The sequence below is a fragment of the Theropithecus gelada genome, chromosome 3 (assembly GCF_003255815.1).
Source record: "Theropithecus gelada isolate Dixy chromosome 3, Tgel_1.0, whole genome shotgun sequence".
Lineage (NCBI taxonomy): Eukaryota > Metazoa > Chordata > Mammalia > Primates > Cercopithecidae > Theropithecus > Theropithecus gelada.
The window spans coordinates 168,223,087-168,250,584 of NC_037670.1; the positions used below are offsets into that span (position 1 = coordinate 168,223,087).

A 27,498-nucleotide genomic window follows, 5' to 3' on the forward strand; every position below is an offset into this window, starting at 1 on the left:
CAACCTCACAGCCCTCAGTTTGAGCACATGGCATTTTTCTTTGGGTTAGGTTATACCCGAGAATCATTCCAGAAGTGGGAGAATAAATAGAGAAAGGGCTAGGATACTGCTGACAACTACCATTATTATCATGTCTGGGAAAACACTGATATTCTCTAAATATACAAGGACTGAATGCTAACGCCAAGGGGGTCAACACTGAAGAGAGATTCAGTGCCCAGGATGTGCACGCTAGACTGAACACTGTAACAGTCCACTATGGGACCAGGAGAAATCTCAGGAATACCCTTATAGACACGTAATGTCTCTGCATGTGGTGGTGCACAAACACGTTCACCATTATCAAACAACAGCTGTGCGAGGAAAAGATTTGTATGCTCATGTCATGGATGTGAGACAGAAACACAGAGAGGTGAAGTGATTTTCCATAGAACCAAAGCTGGTTTAGGGCTCTCTCCACTATTCCAGTGTGTCTCGCTTGCTATACGAAAACTTCTTAAAGCATAATAAATTAGAAGCCTTGTTCAGGGACGGCAGGGATGAGAAAGAGATATCAAGTTGTTATGGGAACCCATGGTCTTTAGAGCTATTGGTCAAAAATAGAAGCCTCAGGATGGCAGGATGAAAGATCCTCTCTGGGAGACTAAGAGGTGAGGTGAGTCTCTTGGGGAAAGCAATAGTGTAAGCAGAAAAACAATAAAAAGAAGCACAAGGCACCTTTTTCAGAAAGGGGTTCCATTTTTTCTTATGACCTTGGCCACCATCTAGTGGTCAGGCTTGGAAGCGGGATCCAGGCTCAGATACTGAGCACACATGGCCAAAGCCTCGTGGTGGAGTTGCCGGCGTGACCCTGCTTTTTCTCTCCCGCCTTGCGGGGCATCCTTCACTCCTTGGCACGGAGGTATACTTGCATGGGGTTTTCCTGCCACTCTGGTAGGGAGGCCAGGCTGTCAGCCACCTCCTTCTGGACAGGCCAGCCCCAGGCCTCAAAGAAGGGAACCAGGTTCTTCTTCACTTTTTCAGAGAACTTCTTTACCCATAGGTTCATCCTGCCAGTGTTGTCTTTGGGGAGATGAGAGAGGGTCTGGTACTCAGCAAAGAGCTGGGTGAATGGCTCCCACCCAAAGGCCTCCTGGAGCTGACAAGGGAAAGAAGGAACAGAATGAGGTGTCAAGTTTGCAAAAGTGATGCGACATGTGCGTTCTTAAATATATTTCATTCACATGATCACCTCCCCTCAATCGTTACCTTCATCCTGGGTATGTGTCCCTATCTCCCCACTCTACCCCTGCACAATAATGCAATTTCATTGCTCATTCCACCTCTCAGCCACAAAACACCACCCCCTGAATCTAGTGGGGGGTGCTCAGGGGAAACCTAATGTCTGAATAGAGGTAAACACTCAATAAATGTCCACTATTAGTATCTTTAATTTAAAAAATTGTCTTCCCAGATCTCAAGTGTTTTCCTCGGCATCAGGACAGGTTTGGACCTGACTGAGATGAGAAACCCTCACTTCCTACATATTTGGCCTATTGAGATTCTAAAAAGCTGCAAACCTCGAATACTATACTTTCCAGGTATGATACTAATCCTTATTTTTTAAATAAACGTCTCGGACCTGTGACTATCTGCAATGATACAAAATTGCTCTGTAGAACACTGCATTTAGGGCAGAAAAAGAAAATACTCCAGCCTGTCTTGAGGGGCTACAAATGAGAGTGGCTCATACTTCTTAAGGGGCAGCCCTCCGGAAAGCCCTTGGAAGAAGGCCCCTGTTCACTAAGATTATACAAATTTCTAGTTAGCAGGGGTCTGGGGTTTCCATCTCTACTCTCCCTTTAATAGATGAGCATTCTCTGACTCTAGCTTGTAAAAGCCCAAGGATAGATAACACTATCGAAGTCAAGCCTCCCTCAGAGTCTCACTGCTGTACCCTCATTATTGCTCATCTGTTCTTTACTGGCTTGCTCTTTGACACTTATTAATGAATATGTCAATAAATTAAGCATTTAATAAACATATAACATGTATTAGACATCCAGACCCTGCCAGCTACTGTGCTAGGCAAACATGATTAAGAGCTCTTGTCCTTCTAGAGAACACTGGCCAAAGGGAGAAACACATGTAAATAAACACATTATTAAAAATGTTGGTTTATCAAGGAGGCGATGTCCAGGAGAGAAGGGGACAACAGAGCTGAATTTGGACAAGGGACTTGACAGCTAATGGACAAGATGTTCCAGCATGATTCAGCAGCAGGAAGCAAACACGGGGAGGCACAGAAGCCAAAACAGCAAGACGTGTCCGTAAGCATAAGCAGGTTGGCATGCCGGAGGGTAAATGTAGAGGTGACAGCAGGAGATATAGCTAGAGGCACTGGTGGGGCTGGTCATGAAGGGCCTCCTATGCCCTGCTAATGAGCTTTGACTTTTCCCTATATGTGCTAGAGAACACTGTAAGCATTTTATAGACAGAGTATTCACATTATTTTGGAAGGAGTGTAAGGAAGATGAATCATAGAGCATTGAGGCAAGATGCTAGGACAATTTAGAAGGCTACTGGAATACACTGAGGGAAGACTAACGAGGCCTGAGCTAAGGCAGCAGCAGCACAGATGCTGGGGAGAAGCCCTCTAGTAGGAAGAGGAGTCAGAAGGTGCCTGTTTGTCTTGAGGCCAAGTCCCAGACTTGGTCTCTCTAGAGCTATTGAGAAATGATATTCAGGGCTCCACAGTGAGTCGGTAGCAGAATAGGACAGAATCAGGGCTTAAATTTACAGTTTAGGGTCAACCTACCATTGTGGTCAGTGGTCCTATATACCCCCAGACTGGCTATCTAATGATATGGAAATGAATGCAGTACAAAGTTACCTCATTAACTGGGACTGTCTCACATTCACTCTTCACAAAATTAGTGAAAGGCACAAAAAACTAAGAAAGGGCATGGCAATGTGAAAGCCTGGGGCTTGTCATTAGGTCCTGATTTTAAGTTCTAGGTCCTTCACTTAAATGGGGGATATTGGACAGGTTGCTTAAATTCTTTAACTTATGCTATATTTCTATTTTTTCATAATATTTTTCATTTCCTCATACATCTCAAAATCAGAAGGTGAATGAGACAGATGCTATTCTCTCTGCCTTAGAGGGGTATAACTCAAGAAGCACCACCATGCGGCCCAGTCCCTCTCATTTCCAGGGGAAGTGGTGGTCCCTGGACCTAGTGGGGTGGTGAAGGAGCTGGAGAGCTACTGAGATCCAGGTCGCTACATAACTGAAGGGTCTGGTCATCCCCTTCTCCCAGAATTTCTGCTCAGTACCTGTAGATATGTTTCCAGGGCTGTCCACACATTCCAGCCACACAGAGGGGCTCCCTTTCCCAGGTGGGCCTTGATTCTCTTCTCTCGCTCTGGAGGGCTCAGAGCCTCGTGGGCCTGAGCCCTGGGGATCCCTAGGACTGTTTCATGCACGTAGACTGACCAAAGGTTGCAGGTGGCCTCAGTAGTGTGCGGGGGGAACTCCCATCCATGCCGCTGTTGGTTGTGGCCCAGCTCATGGATGGGGCCCCACACACCTCTGCTCCTCATGTCCATCTCGTTGATGATCTCCTTCACAGACTCCAGGTGGCACATGATGGGGTATCCTGAATGCATCCAGCCTGGGAACACAGAAGGAAGAGATGAGCATTGAGGAGGGTCTGCCCAAACTGTCTCCTTCATTCTTCTCCATTATGGGACTTTTCTTCACCATCCTGGTTATCCCCAATAATTGCAGAATCTCTGTGCTGATTGGAAAGCAAATAGCTTTCTCCTACTTGGTCAGAAACTGAATAGTACCTAATCTCCTTCTTAGCCTCTCACACCTGAGTTGTGGCCTCCTCCTCACTCTGGCCCCGGAGAATACGGTTACACTTTACATAGTCATTCTTGCTGTAATTCGACACCTTCATTTTGTGTGTGTGAGTGTCCTTTACATGTCAGTCTGATATATGATGTCCTATGACTGGATCTGAGATCCTTGAGGGCTAGAACAGTGTCATTCTTTCTTCCCCATGTAAACTACTTTTGTCCAAATTTACACTCTATGATAGAGGTAATTTTTGTCCTTATTTGAAGCTATGAAATTTGAGGTATGAACTTTCCCCATGTGGGATCTGGAGTTCCTTATTTCTCTTCCTATGCACCTCCTTCTTTTTAATCACTCAGTACTTACCATAAACCTCCTTATGTATTTCCTCTTTTCATTTCCAACTCGGCTTATGTTTGAAGAAAATAGTTGATTTTCTATGCTGTCCTTGAAATGACTCTGGTTGCCATCTATGAATTCGCAGTACAACTTTTTCTGAGATTGTTCTACCATCTGGTGAAATCTCACCTTGTAGATATCAATAATTTGTTTTTTTTTCACATGTAAACATTCTTTCATCCCCATTGTGGTCAATGTCTTTTATATCTTTTTCCCTTGCTTTACTAATAAAATTATGCTTACACATCTTGGACGTTCATAAAAGGCAAAGTAATAGATACACGGTTTCCACTGACTAGGAGGATTCCCTGGGAGCACCCACCAGCTGAGATCTGCACATCAGCCACAATCCTCTCGGGACGGCGGAGAGGGAAGGGTTCAGCTGCCAGCCTGGCCACAGCCTCCATCATCTCATCCCAGAGGCGGAGCACAGGCTCGGGGTCCTTCAGGGCCTGGAGGTTTGTGGTTGGCACTGTCAGGATGATGTTGTCCGTGGCCAGTTCTCCCCAGGGAGCTGGGTCCTCCTGCATCTGCCTCTTCCACTCTTCTAGTGATGTCTTACCTGGGAATAAATATCATGGAACCTACCACACCCACTTCCCCAACTTCCTTTGAGCTGAAAAATACCACCTGAACTCTGGAAGAACATTGCAATAATGAACTCCTATCACAGGGGTCTATAGGCTATAAAGTGAAGAAAACGCTTCCTGACTCTTCTCTTTGTCTGCTCGGAAGTATCCATAGACACAGGGTATTCCATATCTCCTGCCTCCACGTTCTCCCCCAACAGTTCTTCCTCTTTCTCTCCACCAAACCTTATTTCTCTCCCATTTAGCAACCATCCCACAGTTTCCATGGCATCTGCCGCTCTTCCTCCTCCCTAGATGTTCGTTCCACTTACCCAGCTTGTAGTATGGGGCAGGCACAGCCCCCCTGATAGTGACAGACACAGGGCCTAGTTGGCTGCCCTTGGGCACGATGACGTAGAGGAGGCCACCCCAGAGGCAGGAGACTGACCGTTCAGTCCTGTCCATACAGCATTGATGAGTCACCACGGGGGCTCGAGATAGCTTCCTGGCCTTGGTTAGGTCATCGGTGTGGCAGCCAATCTGTACCTGGACAGGTGATTCCACCAAGTGATGGAGGAATTAGAATCCTTGTGATGTGCGTGTGAGGTTGTTTAGATGGAAGATATTAAGACAAACATGCCCATGAAACCCCAGCTTCCCTTATCTATGTGCTAGGCATGGAAACTTCTCAATTTTAGCAGTCCAAAGTCATCTGGACTTCAAAGCATGTAAAATCATTTTTCCAAGGATTTAAACAGCTCCACCATAAATTTCACCTGACATGAATTGGTGAGAGACCAGGCTAATCCTGGCAAAGGTCTTCTGTCTTTCTGCCTGGCAAAATCCTGGGCTCTTCTAACAGGACCTAAGCCAGTCTGGTGACGCTGATGTTGGGGATGAGCTGGGGGACTGTGCTCTGTCCTCTGTGAACACACAGGAGGCCCATCCAGAGTGAATGAGGTTGATTCTCTCTCCCTCTTTGTCCAGAGCTTCCCTCTCTGGCTGCCAGATGGGTGGAGATCTGTTTTGTCTGGAGTCCTGGAGTTGCTTTTCTTAGGTTTGATATAAGCAAGCTCCAGAAAGAACGCTGACAGAAAAGAGGCCCTAGCTGTGGTAGGAAGTGGCCCTCAGAGTCAAGAAGGCCGAATGAATTTAAATTCTGCATGTAGGGCATATTTTGGGGAGTGATGGGATTTTCACACCCTTCAGATGTCAAGATAAAGAGATAAAACCAGAGTTTGTGCAGAATGAGCTTGCTGACACCCAGCCCAAATTTCTACCGCATGTTTCATACTAACTCCCTCTGAATTTCCACGTGGGACCCATGAGGAGGCATGAAGAGGCAACTGCCCATGCCCGAGGATTCCCAGCCCTTCCTTTTCCTTCTGTCAGTCACCTGCTGATCACATCATCCACTCCCTAAACCTTTTCTAATAAAGTAACTCTTTAAGTACAATGGGACAGATCTGAGCTGGGCTCCTGTCTCCTTGTTAGTCCAATTGCAATAAAATGCTTTTTTTTAAAATGAAACATTCAAGTGTCATAGTTTTGGCTTCCAGTCCATTCTGCAGTGAGCTTCTTTGGCTTGATAATACTAGGCACTTCAGTCACTCACTTAGATGGCCTAAAATTTAGCTGCTTCATCTGTAAAATGTGTAAAATGGGCAGAATAATCCATCTCTGTGCTCCTGGCAGCATTGCCATGAGCTGGAGCTAGACAGTGGATGAGAATGTCACGGCTCTCGGGTTTTGAGGGGCGGCAGATGTGGGTGTTCAGACCTTACCCGGAGGCCAGCAGAGGCGGCAACTTCAGACAGGGAAACTTCTGCATTTTGTCCTTCCAGGAGGTAGAGCCCGGTACTTACCCAGCAATCACTGTTGCCTGACAAAAGTCATAGAGAAGGCTCAGTTCTTCCTTCCCATGTGACCCTATCTCCACTTGGGGCCTCCCAGCCTCTCCCAGTGGTACAGCTTCTCCCCTGTGTATCTCAAGTCATCCGCACTTCTCCTTAGACTCATCCCTCCTAAACCTTAAGCAGAGTCCCAGCCCCCATCTTCTTGAAAGTACCTGATAAAGAATGCAGTCTGCCGGGCCCAGTGGCTCATGCCTGTAATCCCAGCACTTTGGGAGGCCGAGGCAGGTGGATCACCTGAGGTCAGGAATTCCAGACCAGCCTTACCATTATGCATTTATGCTATTTCTCTTACTGCTTATGAAACCCCATCTCTACTAAAAGTACAAAAATTAGACGGGCCTGGTGGCGTGTGCCTGTAGTCCCAGCGACTCAGGAGGCTGAGAGAGGAGAATTGCTTAAACCCAGGAGGCGCAGGTTGCATGAGCTGAGATTGCGCCACTGCACTCCAGCCTGGGTGACAGAGTGAGACTCTGTCTCAAAAAAAAAAAAAAAAAAAGGATTGGGGTCAATCTTCCTGAAGGTAAGTACTTGCAATGTCCTGTGTAGTGTCAGCCAATCCCACTTTCCCCTATGTCTTTAATGTTCTGGGCATTCTCTCCTGTTTTCATACCTGGGTTGATTCCGTCAATCTCCACAGTGATGGGGTGTTTTGAGGGGTACAAACTAGAGGAGCAGGTCCAGGTGCCAAGCCCCTGGGCCAGCTGGGAGCAGTCAGTTCCAGAGTGAGCCAGCCCAGTGGCCAGGGAGAGCATGGCAGCCTCATAGGAGTCACTGGCAACTGGATTTTCCCGGCTCACAGCTGGGAGGCCTGACCCTCGTAGCATCTTCCTCAGGAGCCTGTGCAGGGATATGTAAGCAGGGATCCCCTCTGCAGGAATCTGTAGGAAGGCTGCACCATCAACTCTCAACTTTGCCAGACAGCTCTTTTCCAAGTTCCCATTCTCATGGTTCAGGATAGCCTGGAATTCAGAGAGCGCCTTGCGGAAGTGGTAGCTTCTCATCTCAAGGGTGGGAACGGGGAAACAGCCTGCTTTGAGAGTCTGAGGCAGGATGCTGAGGCCAAAGCAGTTGAGGATGACGTTACCAGGGAAACCAGCCAAGGGGCAGTGGCCAGGGTTCTGGGAGGCCCACCACCAGGCCTGGCCCCCAATCAGCAGCCCCCCACCCTCAGCCACAAACTCCTGTAGCTGCTTAGCCTCCTTGTCACTGTACGCCTTGCAGCAGTAGACACACAAGTTGCTGTTCAGATGGGGCTCCAGGCTGCATTGCAGGCCATGTTCCGATAGGAGGGGACACAGATCTTTTAGATTTGTGTTCACCCCAACTTTGCCTGTCTGGCCTCTGGCCAGCCAGCGCACCGCATTGAGCAAGAAGGACCCCATCTTGGGAGCACACAGCAGGCACTCGTGGGCAGCCAGGACCACACGGCCCCGGCCATAGTGAGCAGCTGCCAGGAAGCAGTTGAGTGAGGCATCCAGCCCCAGAGGGAAGGCCAGGGCTCCATGCACCAGCAGCTGTGAGGGGACTCCCCCTGTCCTGATGTCCAGCTCTGAGATCCCCTCCAGGAGCTGCTGCTGGTCCTGCCTGACATCCTCCCCACACCTGGAAGAGACAGGAGAAACAGTGAGTCTACAGTCAGTTAATGAGCTACTGAATCAAACTCATTGAATAGAGAAATCTATGTGCAGGTAGGAAGATTGCATTGTTGATGTCAATCTTCACATTCTTACTAATATTAGGATTTCAGCATGTTAACATCATTTATTTTTATCATGTTTAAGACATATTTTTTCACTTTTTTTTAACAACTGATGGCATATTATCATTTAATTGGCAATGTTTGGTCTTTGTTTTTTTTTGAGATGGAGTCTTACTCTGTCACCAGGCTAGAGTACAATGGCACAGTCTCGGCTCACTGCAACCTCTGCCTCCCGGGGTCAGGCAATTCTTCTGCCTCAGCCTCCTAAGAAGCTGGGTCTATAGGCGCATGCCACCACACCCAGCTAATTTTTGTATTTTTAATAGAGACAGGGTTTCACAATGTTGGCCAGGATGGTCTCGATCTCATGACCTTGTGAGCCCGCCTCAGCCTTCCAAAGTGCTGGGATTACAGGCGTGAACCACCACGTCCAACATGGTCTTTCTCAGTGATACATAAAATAATGGCATTTTTCACAATCAATGTTGTCATAGATTTCAGGAAACGCTATAGAGGGAGTGCCCTTACTTGCATATCTTAAAATCCACATTTTCTAAATGAACACCTCCAGGAATTCCTCCCATTTAGTCAACTAAGTGTTGAATATTGTGGCTTCAGTTTCTTGACTTTTAAAATAATTAAACATATAAACAAATTAAGTTATAAAAATTAGTTTATTATGTCCAGAGAAAGTAGTACTGCTTATGAATTACTCGAGCTAACTTTCTGCAAAGGAAGATTGCAAAAACACCAAATTTGGACTCTCCATAGGGTAGTTCTGATCTAGGAACACATCAGAAGTAAATTGTTCAACACTACACTTGAAGATTTACACAAACACACACTGTTTTTAAAAATTCACTTAGATCTGTTTAGAGTATTCACTTCTTTTTATTAAGGAATAGCCAAAATGTAATGAATCAAGAAAAGGTTTTGTATTTCAAGAATTTTTAAAAACAATTTGTATATACTGTAAATGTCAAGCAATAGGAGGTTGGTTAAATAAGTTATGGTTAACAATAGATTGCAAACCATATTGTGATGAAAATAATTATCAGATAATTTGAAAAATGCTTAATGGAAAAACTTTTAAGATTAGATTCCAGGATACCATGGTCTAAGTAAGCCAAATTTTAGGGAAAAAAATCAAAAACCATAAAACCAGACATTGAAGCAGAACCTAAAGCATATTTATCAAAATATCTTTGTTAAAAAAAAAGTCTTGGCCGGGCGCGGTGGCTCAAGCCTGTAATCCCAGCACTTTGGGAGGCCGAGACGGGCGGATCACGAGGTCAGGAGATCGAGACCATCCTGGCTAACACGGTGAAACCCCGTCTCTACTAAAAAATACAAAAAAACTAGCTGGGCGAGGTGGTGGGCTCCTGTAGTCCCAGCTACTCGGGAGGCTGAGGCAGGAGAATGGCGTGAACCCGGGAGGCGGAGCTTGCAGTGAGCTGAGATCCGGCCACTGCACTCCAGCCTGGGCGACAGAGCGAGACTCCGTCTCAAAAAAAAAAAAAAAGAGTCTTCAGTGGTCGTCTTGGCTGGTGAGATTTTAGGTCCTTTTAATTATCTTATAAAACTTTATTGTCTCAAATTTTAAAATTAACATCTATTTCTCTTATAATTAAAAATTAAATGTTATATTTTTTAAAAGTATAGTTCATTTATTCTGGTAGTAAAACATTATTGAAAAATGTAACACTTGTTCAGATTCTCTTTCTTTTCAGCATGAAAATGAGGAGATGGCATGTCTTAGTTTTGCCATCCCATTTTCAGGCTGACATGGTAAATGTCTTATCAGGTATCAGTTCTGCCTGTGGCTTTTTGTTACCTGTTGAAACTCAAGATAATTTGGGGAGTTAATGACATTGAGCTACAAGACTTAATAATAAAACATTCCACTCTAAGTGTGCTTAGCATCTTCTCACAGGCACCTGGCAAAGTCTCAGCTAATGGCAGTAAACCTTCAATATGGAAAGCTGCAGTTACCTGCAGATACCATCTCCACAGCTAATTGAAATGATTGCTTACATTCATCCACGTGCCCACACACACATACAAACCACAGTAGCATTGGGAATCTAGGAAGTGACTAGAATGGGTGACAAAAGTTGCAATAACCACATAGAATTAAAGAAAAAAACCCAAGAACTTCTTAGCATAAAGGCAGCATAAATAAAGAAGGTGAGATCATTGAGAGAAAAATATTTGCAACAGATTGAACAGATACAAAATTAGAATCAGAATATATGAGTAATTTCTAAGAATAAACAGAAAAGCAAAAAAACTGAAAATAGTTTTAAACTACATTCTCAAACAGCTCATGAAAGATGAAATCCAAGTGAAATATCCAACGTTTGAAAAGATATAATCATGTAAATGCAAATTATATAAAATAACGTTTTTTATCCAGAAAATTAGTGAAAGTTTCAAAAGCTAACAATATTAAGTGCTGGCAAGAGTGTGGAGAAAAATAATCTTTCATAAAATCTGGAGATCAATTTGGCAGTATCCAATAACATTAAAAATAGAAATAGCCTATAGTAGTATACACGGAGGCAGTACTAGGGAGTTCATTGCAAATTGCTGGCAATAGTGAAAAAGTATGAAGAAGTTAAATATTCACTAACATGAATGCAAATAAAAATTGGCATTTAATCATACGATGGATTACTATTTACCAGTCAATAAGAATAGGTCCACCTATGTTAATTAACAAGGGAAGATGTTCAAAACATTTGTTGAGTAAAACAATTTCAAAAATAGCAGAACTTGGTGATGCTACTTATGGAAGACCAATATAAAGCAAAGTAAACATACGTCAGTATATGTCCAAAATGTCAGGAAACAACCACAATAAACTGATAAGAATTTTTCTATTGGATTGTGGGATAGACAGAAAGGACTGACATTGAAAGAGATGATCAAAAGGGCTTTTGCCTCAATGATTTATTTCTTCAAATAAGGAGAATGTACAATTATATTTCTCAGGTAATTCAAAATTAAATATAAAATGTTAAGATAACTGCTCCAAAAATAGAAGTAAAATGTATAATCCACAAATGTGTTGAGGAAATTTAAGAAATGGATAAAACTTAGTAGCAAGCAAGGAAACATGTAAAAAGAAATAAAGCATAAAAATAGAAAATAAAATTAAAAGGGGGTAAGAGCAAGAAATACATTGGAATCATCACAGTATATATGAATGTACTGAATTTCCATTTGATAGAGGCTGTTAGATTAGTTTAAAATCATCTGGATATAAGCTGCTTATAAAAGATACCCTTGAAACTAAGTGACATAAAAGCATTGAAAATGACAAAATCAACAAAGTTTTATTTCAAAAAATACAAAAACAAAAAAGCAGACATGCCAGCATTACTAAGGGATGCAATAATTTCAAAGAGGAAAAATTAAAAATGAACATTTTCTATGGATAAAAGTTATACTCTAACAAAAATAAAATTTTTATTAATTTTTATGTCCTGCAAAAACACAATACTAAAAGCAAGAACTGCTACAAAGAAAATTAAAATATGAATTGACATTTGGAGATGGTAATGTATTCTCAGCATCCATTGGAAAAAAAAAAGGATGGAGATGATTTGATCAGAATGACTTACATGCTTACTTACAGCCAGAAGACAATTGTCCTGCATGCTGAGGACAAGAAAATGAGACCCTAAAAGGTTGTGCTCTGCTAAGTTATTGCATAAATATAAAGTAAAAAGGTGGACATTCTCCAACATGATACATTAACTAAAAAATCAATGCGCAGAGCACACACACAAACATAGATAAGCATCTGAGATGATCCATATCAAACTTTTAGGATTGGCTACCTCGGTCCAGAGGCATGAGACTGGAGCTGGTGGTGTGGGGAGGAGGATGAGTTGCCATTTTCCTCTCTATATTTCTGTATTGATGCATATTTTTTCACAATAAATTTGAATTCCTTTTGAAATATTTTCATAAAGAGGCATTTCTTAAAAAGAAAAAGAAAGAAAGAAAGGAAAGGAGGAAAGAAGGAAGGAAGGGGATGACAGAGGGAGGGAGGGGAAGGGAGGTGGGAAGTGGGGAGGGAGGGAGGGAAAAGTGAGTAAGCATAGCAGTTAGGATATCAGGTAAATTTCAGCAGATGATTTGACAGTATCCTAAGGGCAATATTAATGATCTCAGACCGCTAGTTACCAATATTAAATCTTGTATAATATTTGTTTATAATGTTTAAGTGTGGAAAACAATGAAAGTAGCTGCTATTAAATGAGGTTTAATATATGCTAGGCATTTAATATATGTATTATCTCTTTCAATCATTATAATAAACCTGAAAGTCACTATTCTCACTTTAAAGATGGAGTTTGGAAAAGCTAGGCAATTTTCCCCATGTTTCTTAGCTAATAACTGGCAAGGACAGGAAGCAAACCTGACAGAGTAGGAGCACACCTCAGACACACATCACTAATTTAGGTTCCAGCTCCCTTTGTAGCCTCATGCATTTCAAGGAAATCACTTCTCTTTTAACTACCAGCAGCCAGAAAGAGCAGACAGTAAAACACAGATAAGACAGCTCTGGCACAGAGGGAGGAGGGGGCAAAGTCTCTTGGGTAACTGCCCAACTTCATCCTCACACAATGGGCCCCAGTTAAACAGTGGGCCTTAATAAGCACATTCCTTTCCCTTTGGGTGCACTGTCAGGGAAGCTAAAAGATAAGAAGCTAAAAGTGGGGTATGCCTGCATCTGCAGAAAGAGTTATGGGAACAGAGACACAACTCTCCCTCCCAGATAAGCACAACAAAGAGACAAAGAAGCAGTCGAAGTCTCTGATAAACTCTCCCACCCTGAATCCTTAAAAACTGTTAGTCTGTAAGGAAGTGTGCCTCTGACCTAATTTAGCCAGAAGCCCCTCTCATGTTTGCTTTCTTTAAATTAAACCTGTCCTTGACTGTCAAGCCATCTATCATGTTTCTTATCTATTTCTTTAATTTTTACTAAACCCAGGCTGGATTTCTTCCAAAGCCACTGATGTCTACACACCAGAACTCTGTCACTCAATTACTGAGGCTTTGACGGAACCTACATCTGGGTCCATGGTTATCGACAGGTATATGTTGTGCAAAGGAAGCTTTACAGGATGTGAAGGTGCGAATAATACTGTGTTTAAGAAAGGAAAAGCATGTGTTACTTCAGGGCTGGAAGTGTAGGGGAAGCCACTGAGGACAAAAAGAAAGGGATATGATGGTATGGTTAGGAAATGTTCACAAACCACACCTGAGCAGACAGGAAACATGGGCGATAGGTTTCTGAATGTCAATTTAAAAACTGCCAAATTAGGAAGGTACTGCACTGAATAAAACAGTAAGTGTGAAGTGCGCTGCTGTCATTTTCACCATATTGAAGGTAAAACATCTAACAATTTATATATTTTTTCTTGAACATAAAAGTAATGAAGTCTACTGGTAGTAATCAAATATATCTTCACTTAGCTTGTTTTGTTTTTCTGTTCAGATTGTATAGGATGTAAAAATACTCTTCTGGATTTATTTCACTGTCTGATAAATATGAACAGGACAGAAATACTAGAATCTAGAAATGATGTTTTCTTAGGATCTGTAACATCAAGAAAAGGACTAGAGAGCACTATGTTGATCAGATGCTGTAAAAAACATTTTGAAGATCTGCAGCCCCAACACTTGAGTATCTTTTTTTGTATTTTTAATTCCTTAAATACAGATAAACCATAGTAAATAACAAAACTTTTAAAACTGTCTTCATCATCACTGAACAATATGGGCATAGATGGTCAGAGAGGTGCCTTGAAATTGTAAATGTATTTTTTTCTTTTATTTTAAGCTGGTAAATACAGGGCAAAATCTCTTTAGGTCTCAATCATGCCTATTAGACACACAATTTTATTTAACCTATTTAACCTGTCAGATTTAAGAAAATAATTTGGAAAACTCACTTTTGTAACAAATTGCAGGTACATAAATTACTCACTTGGAATAGTCAGAATACAGATGTATTTTGACTGTGAGCACAGATATATCCATATTTATATGTCAGACCAAAACCCTGCTTAAACATACAAACACTCCTATGAATGTCATAATGTTTACTCTTTCTCCTGGTTTAATAAACTACATTTCCAATATTATTGGAAGATTATTGTTAGAACTGAAGGAGATAATATAAGGTTGAGCAGCTCTTATGGAAAATGCTTGGGACCAACCACTAGTGTTTCAGATTTTGATTTTTTTCAGGTTATGGAATATTTGCATACACATAAGGAGATACCTTGGTGATGGGACCCAACTCTAAACACAAAATTCATTTATGTTTCCTATATACCTTTACGTAGAGCCTAATGGTAATTTATACAATATTTTAAATAAGTTTGTGCATGAAACAAAGTTTGTGTACATTGGACCATCAGAAAGCAAAGGTGTCCCAAAAGTGGGAATTTACGCTTCTGGCGTTAACGTTGGTAGCACTCAAAAAGTTTTGAATTTTGGAGCATTTCAGATTTTGGATTTTTGATTAGGCCTGGTCTCCCCACTCTTAGGGGACCTAGTAAGCTATGCCCACTTCACCAAACCACAGATGGAACTCACATGGGGAGTTTATACTTGAAAGTTTTTTTTCTTGTCTATTCACCCAATTTGTTCACGTTTCTATGAATTAGAAAGCATTAACGATAACTATTGAATTTGTGATTTTGACTATTTTCTTTCCATTGTACATGGGAGGTTAATTGGTGTTAGGAGATACTCCATCCTGGGCCACTCATCAATCACCTGTTCTCCTTGGCCAGTGTATAGGAATGTATGTCATCATCATAAAAACCTTTGATATCCAGTCATTTATTAATTATTTTTCATTCATTTTGTCAAATTTGATAGAGCAATTCTGGGATCTAGCCTCATTTCACAGTTTTTACCTGGAAACTACATTCACGGATCTTGAATATAAACCTTATAAACCTCCCACACATTTATCTCTGTCTCTGAGTCAGATTCCCAGGAACCCAAGCTGAAACAAGTGGAATTTAGCAGTGCCTAGGGAAATTACGTATGAATTTCCTCTGTGACTCTGAAAGCCCATTTCCAGTGATATGGCAAAATATAATGATACATACACAAAGGTATGTGGTGCTTGTCATCTGGAACTCCTTGGACAAAGACTTTCTACTCTACAGGACTTTGTTGAGGACAGAGATAATAAATAATTCTCAAGACAGTCATAAACTTAAGCCACTAGTACATATTTACAATCTTTACTTACAAAATAGTGACAGGTTCTCACTATGTTGCTCAGGCTGGAGGGCAATGGTTATTTGCAGGTGCAATTATAGCACACTGCAGCCTTGGACTTCCAGCTTCAAGAGAGCCTCCTACCTCAGCCTCTCGAGTATGTGAGTACATGTGCATCAGCATGCCCAGGTACATATTTACTTTTATATGGGCAGCTGCTAATATGTTTTAGAGCTTGTAGATTATACCATGTGTAAGTGTAATGGGTGGCTGGTTGGCATCTGAGGTTAACTTTTCCTCCAGACTCTTCTGTCATGGTATAAAGGTAGCAAGTGCCTTTGGATTTGCTTTTAAATATTAAAGCAACTGCACTATCCTCCTGTTATATAAACACAGGTGTGCCCTTGCAGATAGGATGTGAGAGGAGCTTTTGTTGGGTTTTAGAGACTGCCCCACTCCTTGGCAGGCAGAGTTGGGGCAGGCCAGCAATCAGTTCTCTTAAGAAGCTCCAGGGCCTTCCAGCCGAGATTTGAAGTTGAGGAACCTGCTGGGTCAGTCCAAGCGCCTTTGACCAATATTTGTTGGCAGGAATGTTCACTGAAAACCTCTAATGGGACTTGCTCTGAAGGTGGGAAGAATCTGAGCCAGAGACTCAGACTCTGACCTTCTGAGACTCTCAAGGAATTGGTTAGCTCTGGCTGTGTTGTTCACTGAGGCTGGAAGGCTCTGGCGCAACCCCTAGCCCCATATTCCCTAGCAGGAAGCTGTCTGCAGGATTAACACTAGTATGTGAGGCTGCCTTTTCTCTTGCTATGGATTTGGATATGTATTCATTCCTATTTTTTCATTAATTTATATAGTTTACAAATATTTGTTGATCTCTAATGTTAAATACTCCAGGCACTGAGAATAAAGCAGTAAACGCAACAGGCAAGATCACAGAACTCTATACTCTGGTTGGTTAGAGAGGCCCTAGCAAGAAACAGCAGAGATAGTTATAGAGAGTGATAATGTTTAAGGAATAAATGGAGAAATGTGATGAAGTGAAACTGGATGTAAAGTCCTAATTTCAGTATGGCCACTGGGGAAGACTGCTCTGAGGAGGGTGTTTGAGTTGAAATGAATTAAGAAGAATAAATTGGATTTTCAAGAGCTGAGAGAAAGCTTGATATTTTATAAAACAAGAAACCTAATGTTACATGTTGTGGTCTTTACATTGAGGGACAGTTCTAAAATACTTCAAAGATGTGTATGGATAACATATGTTATCGCCAACCCCCCAGTACTCAACTAGAAAATATCTGAATATTTAAGCAATCTTCTATTACAGACACACGTTTCTTCCACCATTTCACTTAACAGTGAAAATATAGGTAAAAAATATTTGGTTCATAGCCCGACTTCTCCCTGTCTCCAATGCTTCTTCCTTCACCTTTCCACAGCTGCTGATCCTGAGAGCACAACCTCATAAACCTCCCACACATTTGTCTGTGTCTCTGAGTCAGATTCCTAGGAACCCCAGCTGCAACAAGGGGAATTTAGCAGTGCCTAGTGAAATTACGTATGAATTTACCCCATGACTCAGAAGTCCCATTTCCAATGATATCACAAAATATAAGGATGCACGTACAAAGGTATTCAGTGCAGCACATGTGTAACAGTAGAAGTACCAGAAAAATAACGCATACTGGAAACTCAAGTGCCTGTCAATAAGGGACTTATTGAATAAACAATATCATATCCATATACCATGGTATAATAGAGTATACAGTGTATCTCTACATACTATTCTGAGGCCATATCCAGGAAATAATGTCAAGTGAAAAAAAGTAAGGAGGAAAAAATGTATAGAGTATGTAACTGCCTTATCCAGTGAAGAGAAGACTACTAATATGTGTGTGTTTGTGGATATATAAACAAATCATGGAGCATTAACCATTAAAAAAAGCAGGGAAGGAAGAAGGGAATTGTTTGAAGGAAACAGGGACAGCATATAGGTTTCTTAAAATTTTACTTTGGACCCGGATTATTATTTTACATAATTTTAAACAAAATTAAATTACACAAGCAATTCCAAAACTAAATAAAATAACCAATGAATTGACATGTACATCTGTTTAGCAATATAACCACAAAGAGAGGAAGTATTGGAAGTGATTTTAAAGATAGTATTTTGATATATAATAAAATATATCATCGGGGCCAGGCACTGTGGCTCACACCTATAATCCCAGGACTTTGGGAGGCCGAGGCGGGCGGATCACGAGGTCCAGAGATCGAGACCATCCTGGCTACCGCGGTGAAACCCGTCTCTATAAAATCACAAAAAATTAGCTGGGCATGGTGGAGGGCGCCTGTAGTCCCAGCTACTTGGAAGGCTGAGGCAGGAGAATGGAGTGAACCCAGGAGGCAGAGCTTGCAGTGAGCCGAGATCGCGCCACCGCACTCCAGCCTGGGCAACAGAGCGAGACTCTGTCTCAAAAAAAAAAAAAAAAAAAAAAAAAAAATATATATATATATATATATATATATATATATCTCACTGGGACAAAAAAAAAACTGCAAGTAATCTTTGCTACAATAATCATCATATTGCTGGTAGTAGTGCTATTATTCATATTTTGCAACTGTTGTTTGTATATCATGGGATAGAGCAAATGGGTAATTACACTGGTGTCTTATAGAACCAGAATTTTTCATCATGAGAGATAGGAGATGCAGAGGTAAATTGCTGAAATCAAATTAAAACCCTGTAGCCCCAAATCTGATCTGAAGTATCAGTATAAACCAAAAAGATCCATTTCTTAGCTGTGCCTATTTAGAAGGCCTAGAAACAATGATCAAACAATGCACACGTCTAACACCAAGATTGGGGTTTCTAAATGCAAATTAGGACTCCCAGAAATAAGGGCTGTATGTTAAAAAAAAAAATAGAAGAAAGAAAAAAAATAGGGCTTTTTGGAGAAATGGCAGCTCCTGGGCCTGAGAAGGAAATACATGAGACCAAATTGAACCTTCCTGTTATATTAAAAAATCAGGAAGCCCATTATGGTTGGGTGGAAAAGATTCAGGAATCATCCTGAATTGGCTCACAATGGCCAAACAGGACAATTTCAACATCAGTAAGGACAATAAATGAAACACATTGTGTTTCCAATCATGATTTCATAAGAATTCTAAGAAAAATTTAAAAACATTGGTGACCTCTGGAAGATGCTAGGGAACCAACTCAATATTGGAAACTGGTTTTAAAATGAGAAAGAGAGAATTAAGTATTTATTTTGCCTTTCCTATATAAATTATACCATAGAGTATGTAATTGGTGAAGGAAAGTTTTACACAACTATTCCAAATAACAAATAAAAAGAATATTAAAATTTTAAAGTCATCATTTTATAAACACAAATTAATGGGTCTAGGGCTAAGCAATGGTTATTAAGGACTGCCAACCTCACAGTAAGAGAGAAAGTTAGACCACTGTGTTCTATCCAATGGGAGTGCATACTACCACCTATAAAGTAGGTCAAAAATTCAAACATGAATCTGATCAAACCTCTAGATTAGGAGTTAGGAAAGTTTTCCTTAAAAGGCCTGACAAATATGTTAGACAAATATGGGTCACGTGGTCTCTGCTAAAACTACTCAACAACGGTAAACACTGGAGATTGAAAGCAGTCACAGTTTGTGAATGAATGGGCACGGCTGTGCTCTAACAACACTTCATTCACAAAAACAGGGGCTGGTCTAAGTTTGTCAATCCTGACCTAAAATCGAGATCTAACTTTTAATTTGTATTATACAGAAAATACAAGGAAAAGATGAATACGTTAAATCAGTGGTCCCTGACCTTTTGGTACCAGGGACATGTTTATAGAAGACAATTTTTCCATGGACCTGGCAGGGGCTTCAGGATAATTCAAGTGCATTACATTTATGGTGCACTTTTTTCTATTATTAGTACATTGTAATATATAATGAACTAACTATACAACCCACCATTATGTAGAATCAGTGGGAGCCCTGAGCTTGCTTTCCTGCAACTAGATGGCCCCATGTGGGGGTGATGGGAGACAGTGACAGATCATCAGGCATTAGATTCTCAATAAGGAGCACACTACCTAGACCCTTTGCATGAGCAATTTGCAACACGGTTCGTGTCCCTATGAGACTCTAATGCTGCCACTGATCTAACAGGAGGCGGAGCTTAGGTGGTAATGCAAGCGATGGGGAGCAGCTGTAAATACAGATGAAGCTTTGTTTGCTCACCCACTGCTCACATTCTGCTGTGTGGTCTGGTTCCTCATAGGCCATAGACTGGCACCCCTGTTTTAAATGATACCATAGGAAGGCAATGAATTTGCCTTTCCAGGTTTTCACCATTGCTCCTCACTCTGCCTGGAATCCTCCTCTCACAGATGCCCTCATGGCTCATTCCCTGACTTCCTTGAGGTCTACTTTCAAAGTCCAGACTGAAGGAAACTGATAAGGAGTAGCTGGTGTCTTCAACAATAGCAACAAAACTGCAAGAAACAGAAAGTTGGAAAGGAAAAGTGTATCTTAAAAGAGATAAAAAATTTGTATCAGGAAATCAGAATATCTGGGCTTTATTTAAATGTCAATGTCAACATATTTTTTTTTTTTTGAGACAGAGTCTCACTCTGTTGCCCAGGTTGGAGTCCAATGGCACAATCTTGGCTCACTGCAACCTCCACCTCTCGGGTTCATGTGATTCTCCAACTTCAACCTCGCGAATAGCTAGGACTGCAGGCGTGCACCACAACACTCAGCCAATTTTGGTATTTTTAGTAGAGTATTGCTATGTTGACCAGTCTGGTCCCAAACTCCTGACCTCAAGTGATCCACCTACCTTGGCCTCCCAAAGTACTGGAATTAAAAGCGCGAGCCACCACGCCTGGCCCAACATTAACAAATTTTAAAAAATAAGACAATCATGGAAATAAATGATGATGCTAAAGAATTATTCTTTTAGGTGTGATAATGGTGACTTGCATTTATGTTTTCAAAATACTTCATACCTTTAGAGATGTATATTTAAATACTTACAGATGAAAAGACATGATGTCTGCTGTTTGCTTCAAAATAATCTTGGGTGGGGAAGAGTGGGGCTATGGGTGAAATAAGATAGAACTGGAGTTGACTATTTTGGGGATGGGGAATGGCTACATGGGGGTTCATTGTACTCTTCTGTCTACTTTTGCATATGTTTAATGTTTTCAGTAATTAAGAGTTAGAATAACAAACACACAAAATATACCTGAGAATTGGTGGCAGGGATTAAAAATGTAGGTATAGATGAAGAAAAGCAGGTTGAGTTAGCTAAATAGGAGAGTCCCTTGGGGCAATTAAGAGGCATTATGGTGATGAGATTTCACCTGTTTGTCCCTCCTTAGTGTTAGAATAAAAAAGTTGAAGTGAATCAGATCCACTCTAATGTCTCTGAAAAAACTCATCCCCTCCCCAAATCTCTCAGAAGGGAAGGAATTCAAAGAGGTCCAGAGTTCGGGGCTGGGGGTTCGGGGCACTGCCAGCTGCTCACTAGTATCTGAATGCCCCTTCTTCTTTCTACAGAATCTTGATTTCTTCAGAGACGCCAGCGCCCATTTAAAAACAGCCAACCCTTCAGACCTTCTGGTAGTTAGGTCTGGAAGTCAGGGCTCCCACTGATTCTACATTATGGTGGGCTGTATAATTATTTCATTATATATTACAATGTACTAATAATAGAAATAAAGTGGATAATAAATGCAATGCACTTGAATTATCCTGAAACCCCTGCCAGGTCCATGGAAAAATTATCTTCTACAAAACAGGTCCCTGGGAGCAAAAGGTTAGGAACTACTGATTTAACTAGGCTGGCCACTAAAATATAAATAGAAGTCTAGGACTTCCAGAAAATACATGATTGTATAAACTTAAAGTAGGTGTATCCATTCCAATTTATTATTGCATGGGTGTAATTATGGTGCCTGGGGTAGTAGTGGCAATCTTGTAGCCATAAGGATAAAATAACACAGCATGACAGGGGCAGGCAGTGATAGGGAGACAGAGACCGACCATGGGACGTCATGGAGTCACTGCCCCAGAGTTGGACTACCTACCCGTACTTCATGTTTCATAGAAAAAATAAACAGCTACATGGTTAATCTGCTATACTAAGGCTTCTGCTACACGTGGGCAAACATAAGTAAGTAGTCACTAATATCTGAAACCCAAAACATCCAAAATGAAACTCCTGATCTCCTCTAATCCATCTTCTCATTGTCCTTTCACAGATCACTAAACAGCAGCACCTGTGTTTAATTTTTTGTCTTTTTCAGACCAAAAGTCTCAAATCCTCTTTCTCCTTACTCAATCCATCAGCCAAGCCTGTTGGGTTCTCCCTTTGAGGTGTTTCCAGAAGGGAACCTGTTCTCAGTAGCTCCACAGCTTCTACCAGCCTTGTCTGGGCCACCACCATCTCTCCTGTGGTCTATCTCAGTGGCCTCCTGATTGGTCTGCTACTTCCACCTTTGCCTCCCACAGTCTGTTCTCCACCATCAATCACAGGGTTCCTTTTGAAATTTAAGTCACATCATAGCAATCATCTGTAGAGAATACAAAATGCCTTCCCATCTCACTGCAAATAAGATCTAAAGTTCTACTCCTGGCCTGTCAGTTCTTACATGACCTGAGCTGTCATTCACTGAGCTCCCATCATTCTGGCTTCCTTGATTGCCAGGTGTGTCCCTGGCTGATGGATGAAATGAGTGCTCAGACACAGGTATGCAGTGTAAGAACAGCTAGGTGACTGCCTGGCTCTAGTGGCCAGAGAGTAGCTCCAAGAAGCTGAAGCTGCTTGCTTTTATTTACTGCAGGCGTAATACCGAAAGCCTGGAGCCTACACGATCCGTAAATGACTAACATTTATTGTTCCTCATTCAGAGAACATCATGCGTGCAGATGTTCAAATGTCAGCTCCTGTACAACTTCAAACAAGTTTGATCAAGACAAATTCCCCTACACTCACTTGTACCTACTCCTTGCCCTCTGCCTCAGGGTCACAGAACAGCTGCCTCAGCTATTCTCCCCCAGGGCTTTGTAGAGCCTTCTGACGTTACAGAAGGGCCACTCCCTTTCCCTTGGAACGTACCAAGCAGGCTTCCCTTCCAGGTTTTCACACTCGCTCCTCACTCTGCCTGGAATCGTCCTCTCACAGATGCCCACATGGTTCATTCCCTCACTTCCTTGAGGTCTCCTTGCAAGTGTCACCTACCAGACCAGCCTTCCAAGCTAGCTATGGGCTTGTTTGTACTCATCTCCATTCCCCTTTCATCTTGGTCATCCTCTGTGTTGCAGAAAACTGCATTTCTGTGGCTCCCCTGTTCCCTGGATCCTGGTGGGTCCAGCCCATGGGAGGCAGAGGTAGAAGACTGAAATCAGGAAGGAAGAGGGAAGGAGGCTAAGTGTTTGCTTCTCTCTTCAGGCTGTATTTCTGGTAACCACAGTGTCTTCTCTGAGACTCCAGCTCCCAGCAGACAGACCTTGCATCTGTGTTCCAGCACCTGCTGGGAAGGCGTAGCATGGCTTCAGCTTCTACCCGGTGGCCGCAGCACCCGGACTGCAGTAATACCACCATCTCCCTCTGCTGGTTCTGCTGTTGCTGATCTCTGGGTTTCTTGCTGTCCCCTGTGTGTATTTTCAGCTCCTCTATCATGGGTATAGTCAATTCCCCACACTAAATCCCTTCTGCTAGCAATGCCAACAAATCCTGACCAATCCAACTTGGCCTGACTGATAGGACCTCCCTGAACACCTTAAATAAAATAGCCTCCATCAGCCTTCCAGTTGTCACGCTATCCACTTACATTATCATCCTTCATGGATCTTAGCAATGCCTGACAGCACATATGCATTAGTTTCCTTAATTGCCTATCTCTCCCCTGGAATACAAACCTCATGATGGCATGATTTGCCTGCCTCCATCTCTGCTAGACCCCCATTATCCAGAATGAGGCGTGACCAACAGTAGGTGCTCATGCAAACAACTATTCTTTCATGCATTTAAGAGGTACCGATGAGCACTCTCTATGTTCTATGCACTAGATGTGGAGATAGAGTGGTGAGTAAGACAAGCTTTTCTATTCAGCTTTGGCCACAGGAGGGAGTGGCAGTGAGGGCCCAGCCTCTCTTGTGTCTTGGTGCATTTTAATCATCCTGCTTTTGATTTGTGGTGGTTCCAAACTGGGTGGAAAATCACCTGTATTGAAAAATGGAAGCTCATTGAGGAGGGGAACCAACTCTATTGTTTACCCTGAGTCAGACTCCCTAAGAGGGGAACCGACACTCACCTGACATGGAGTGGGATCTTGGGCACCTTCTTAGAGACCTTGAACCGGTCTCTGTCCCCATAGGTGTCGGTGAAGTACACTCCGGCCACACTTGTCACCTTGTTCCCGGGGAACCTGGAGAGCACCTTCTCAGGGCCGTGCTGGCTGGCCCAGTACCAGGCCTGGCCCCCGATTAACAAGCCCCCTCCATGTTTCACAAACTGGATCAGTGTTGCAGTCATGGTGTCATTGTAGGCATTGATGCAGTAAACCCCTAGGGGCTCTCCTGGTTCTGGCTTGACCTGTGCCTCAAGCCCAGCATCCTGCAGGATGTTTACTAGAGGTGCCAGGGATGGATGCACTCCCATGGGAGCCCCAGGGCAGGGACACAGCCAGCTCACTGCATTGAGGAGAAATGGAGCCAAGCCCGCATGCAACAGGTAGCCCTCATGGGACACAACCACGAGGCGGCCTTGGCCGTAGGAGGAGGCAGCAATGAGCACCTGGCCCTTGTCATTCACCATCACGGGGAAGGCAGCCTCTCCAATAAGAAGGAGTTCACTGGGGACGGGGTCTCTGGGGACATCCCAGCATGTCACTCCATCCATGAGGGCCTCGAATGCAGCAGCGGCAGTGGTCGCCATGGTTCTATCAGCTGCTGCAGGGGGAAGCAAAGACCTTCATGTATTTAAGAGATACTGATATGCACTGCTGGTCAGAACAGACGAAGGAACAGGTGAAAAAAGCAAACAACTAAATGCATGCACCTCCAAATTTTACTGGATTCTCTACTGTGGGCCAAGCAGTGTTCTAGCACTGGGAGTACAACAAGAAACAAAACAGATAAGGTTTCCCTTTTTGTGAGTTGAATATTTTAGAAGGAGAAAGAAAGAAGAATAAATAGGTAGATAGAAAGATAAATAAAATGCAGCAATCACTATGATGAAAATAAAACATGATGATGTGATATGGAGGAACTGGAAGATTATTTTAGATTGGGTGATAGGAAAGGCCTCTGAGAAACTGGCATTGAAGCTGAAACTTGAAATGCAGTGAACAAAGAGCATTCCAGCAAAGAGACCATTTTGGGGTGGCTGAGAGCCAGAGGCAGGGAAGAGCAGGACCCTAGGAGGAGGGAAGGAGGGGCTAGATCCTGTGGGGCTGGTAGATCCAGGTGGTAGTTAAGTTCGTGAGCCTGAGTTGACACAGTACCTGATCTTTTTGAATAGAAAGGTCATAGACCTGTCAAAACATGCATATCTTCTGACAGCTCTGATAAGTTGGAAAGTGCCCCCCAATTTATAAAGTCTGCCCTAATGGAGAGGGCCTCCCTCTATTTGGTAGCATTCTGCAGTTTCCGGAGGTCTTTTAAAATTTGCTGTGCCTAAAACTGAGCCTATTTTTCCCTTTAAGCAGATCCTCTTGGATAAATGACTTCAGCCTCAGTTTCTCCATCTACAAAAAGAGAATAATACAGCCCTGGGAAGATTGTTTTTGAAGATTAAAGGAATACGGATAGGCCAGGCACGGTGGCTTATGCCTGTAATCCCAGCACATTAGGAGGCTGACGCGGGTGGATCACCTGAGCTCAGGATTTCGAGACCAGCCTGGCCAACATGGCGAAACCCGTCTCTACTAAATCTACAAAATATAGCTGGGTATGGTGGTGTGTGCCTCTAATCCCAGCTACTCAGGAAGCCGAGTCACGAGAATTTCTTGAACCCTGGCGAGAGTGGAGGTTGCAGTGAGCCGATATCGCACCACTGGACTCTAGCCTGGGCAAAAGAGCAAGACTCTGCCTCAAAAAATAGAATAGAATAGAATAGAATAGAATAGAATAGAATAGAATAGAATAGAATAGAATAGAATAGAATAGAACAAAACAAAGAATACGGCTAAAAATGCCTTGTCTGGAGTTGGTACACACACAGTGGGCAAGGAATAAACGAGAGTGTCTGTCCCTTTGCTGTCCTTTCTAGTTTCCCGGATTGATGAGGACAGTGTTGTAGATTGCAGTCCTGCAGTAGTCCCCTGGCTGCCTGTGTCGCCTCCCTACGCGCATCTCGGAGGAGCCCACTGTGAGGGACTTTCCTGTGTGTTCAGATGGCTTCTCACCTCTGCAGATGCACAGGGCAGCCCTGAAGTAGCAGTGAGTTGACACCAGGGTGAGCTTCGCCCAGTAGAGCAGGGAGTCATAGAAAAGTGCCCCATGGCTTTCCAGAGGCGCCCATCACAGAGATCCTGGGAAGGCACCCAAAGGAACGGAGCGCCACGTGGAAGACCCTCAGCCACATGCCCCTCCCAGCTGTCCCTTTTTCCTTGTCTCATTCTCTCCACTTCCTCATTTGGGCTTTTTGGTCTCCCTTACCGCAAAAAAATCACCTGCAGGTAAGCCCTTGCATAAGGCTTTGCTTTAGGGGAGAATCTAAACTAAAACACACACCAAGCCATTGAGCCACACGTGCCTCCTTCCTCTCTTCCTCCTGTTCCCATACGCAGTCAACCACCTCATTTTGTTAATCTCTCACCATCGCTCTCAAACATCAGTCCCTTTAGTTGGCAATCATTCTAGACTAAACCAATCTGGTTTTAGTCCCCGGGATGTATTCTCATCCACAGTCGTCCTCTACAAGAACTCTAACAAGAACCGTTACATTTCGTCCACTCTCTCTAAGGTGAAACTTGCAGAGCGCCTCAGCCTGACTTCTCCAGGGTCTGGCATGCCAGTGATTACTGGACGTTTTCCCTGCTACTTTCTTCCACGAAATCTCTCCAAGCTCAGAAAGGTTGGCATTCTGAGCATGCCCTGCATTTCCTGTAGAATTCTATCTCTTCCCCTCTTCCCTTCCTATCCACCACCTTTTTCTTAATGCTGGAGGGAAAGAAATTCACAAAAGATAGCCAATACTCGGCAGAGCACTGAGAATGCGGGTACATGATCTCAGCCTTAGAAGTTACCAGTGGAAAAAAAAAAGCAGCAGAGAGAGAGATCCGGAAGCCTGAGCTCAAGATCTTGCTAACTACTTTCCAAAAGACAAGCGACGTCTTTCACTTCTGAGGCAGAACCAGTTTGACAGGATAAACAAAAACAGACAAAAAAACCTCAGATGAGTAATATGTCCCGGAAAGCTGACCCAGCATTCCGCAAGGACATGTGTCCTCGTGCACGCACACACCATGCTCATCTTTGTCAAATTCATAATTTACAAGTTCAAATAGGAGGGAGAAATGTGTTTTGACACAAATTGCAAATAGCACCAGACTAACAAAACGAAATGAAACCAGACCTGGACCTAAGAAGGGAGGGACGCCCCCTGACGCCGGGAATGGCCTGGGGCCTCTAGTACTTTGCGGCGACTCCCTGTGCCCTAGGTGCTCAGCCACCGCCCCCACCCAGGACCCGCTCGGATTGGAAAACTCACCCCTGAGCAGTGCGGATCCCTGGGGACGGATGGACTGGCTCTGCAGTGGAGCGCTGGGGACGTGT

The 27,498-nt window shown here is 42.9% G+C and overlaps 1 protein-coding gene across 1 annotated transcript; it reads right to left on the bottom strand.

Annotated features, from left to right (window-relative positions):
- Nucleotides 1–692: 692 nt before the first annotated feature.
- Nucleotides 693–27,498, bottom strand: TCAF2 (TRPM8 channel associated factor 2). Its single transcript, XM_025380886.1, has 8 exons — nucleotides 27,434–27,498; nucleotides 24,033–24,669; nucleotides 7,339–8,330; nucleotides 6,597–6,694; nucleotides 5,145–5,358; nucleotides 4,566–4,805; nucleotides 3,319–3,656; nucleotides 693–1,138 (listed from the first exon to the last, which is right to left on the bottom strand). The coding sequence occupies exons 2-8, from the start codon at nucleotides 24,653–24,655 to the stop codon at nucleotides 884–886; spliced, it is 2,760 nt and encodes a 919-aa protein (XP_025236671.1). The 5' UTR covers nucleotides 24,656–24,669; nucleotides 27,434–27,498; the 3' UTR covers nucleotides 693–883.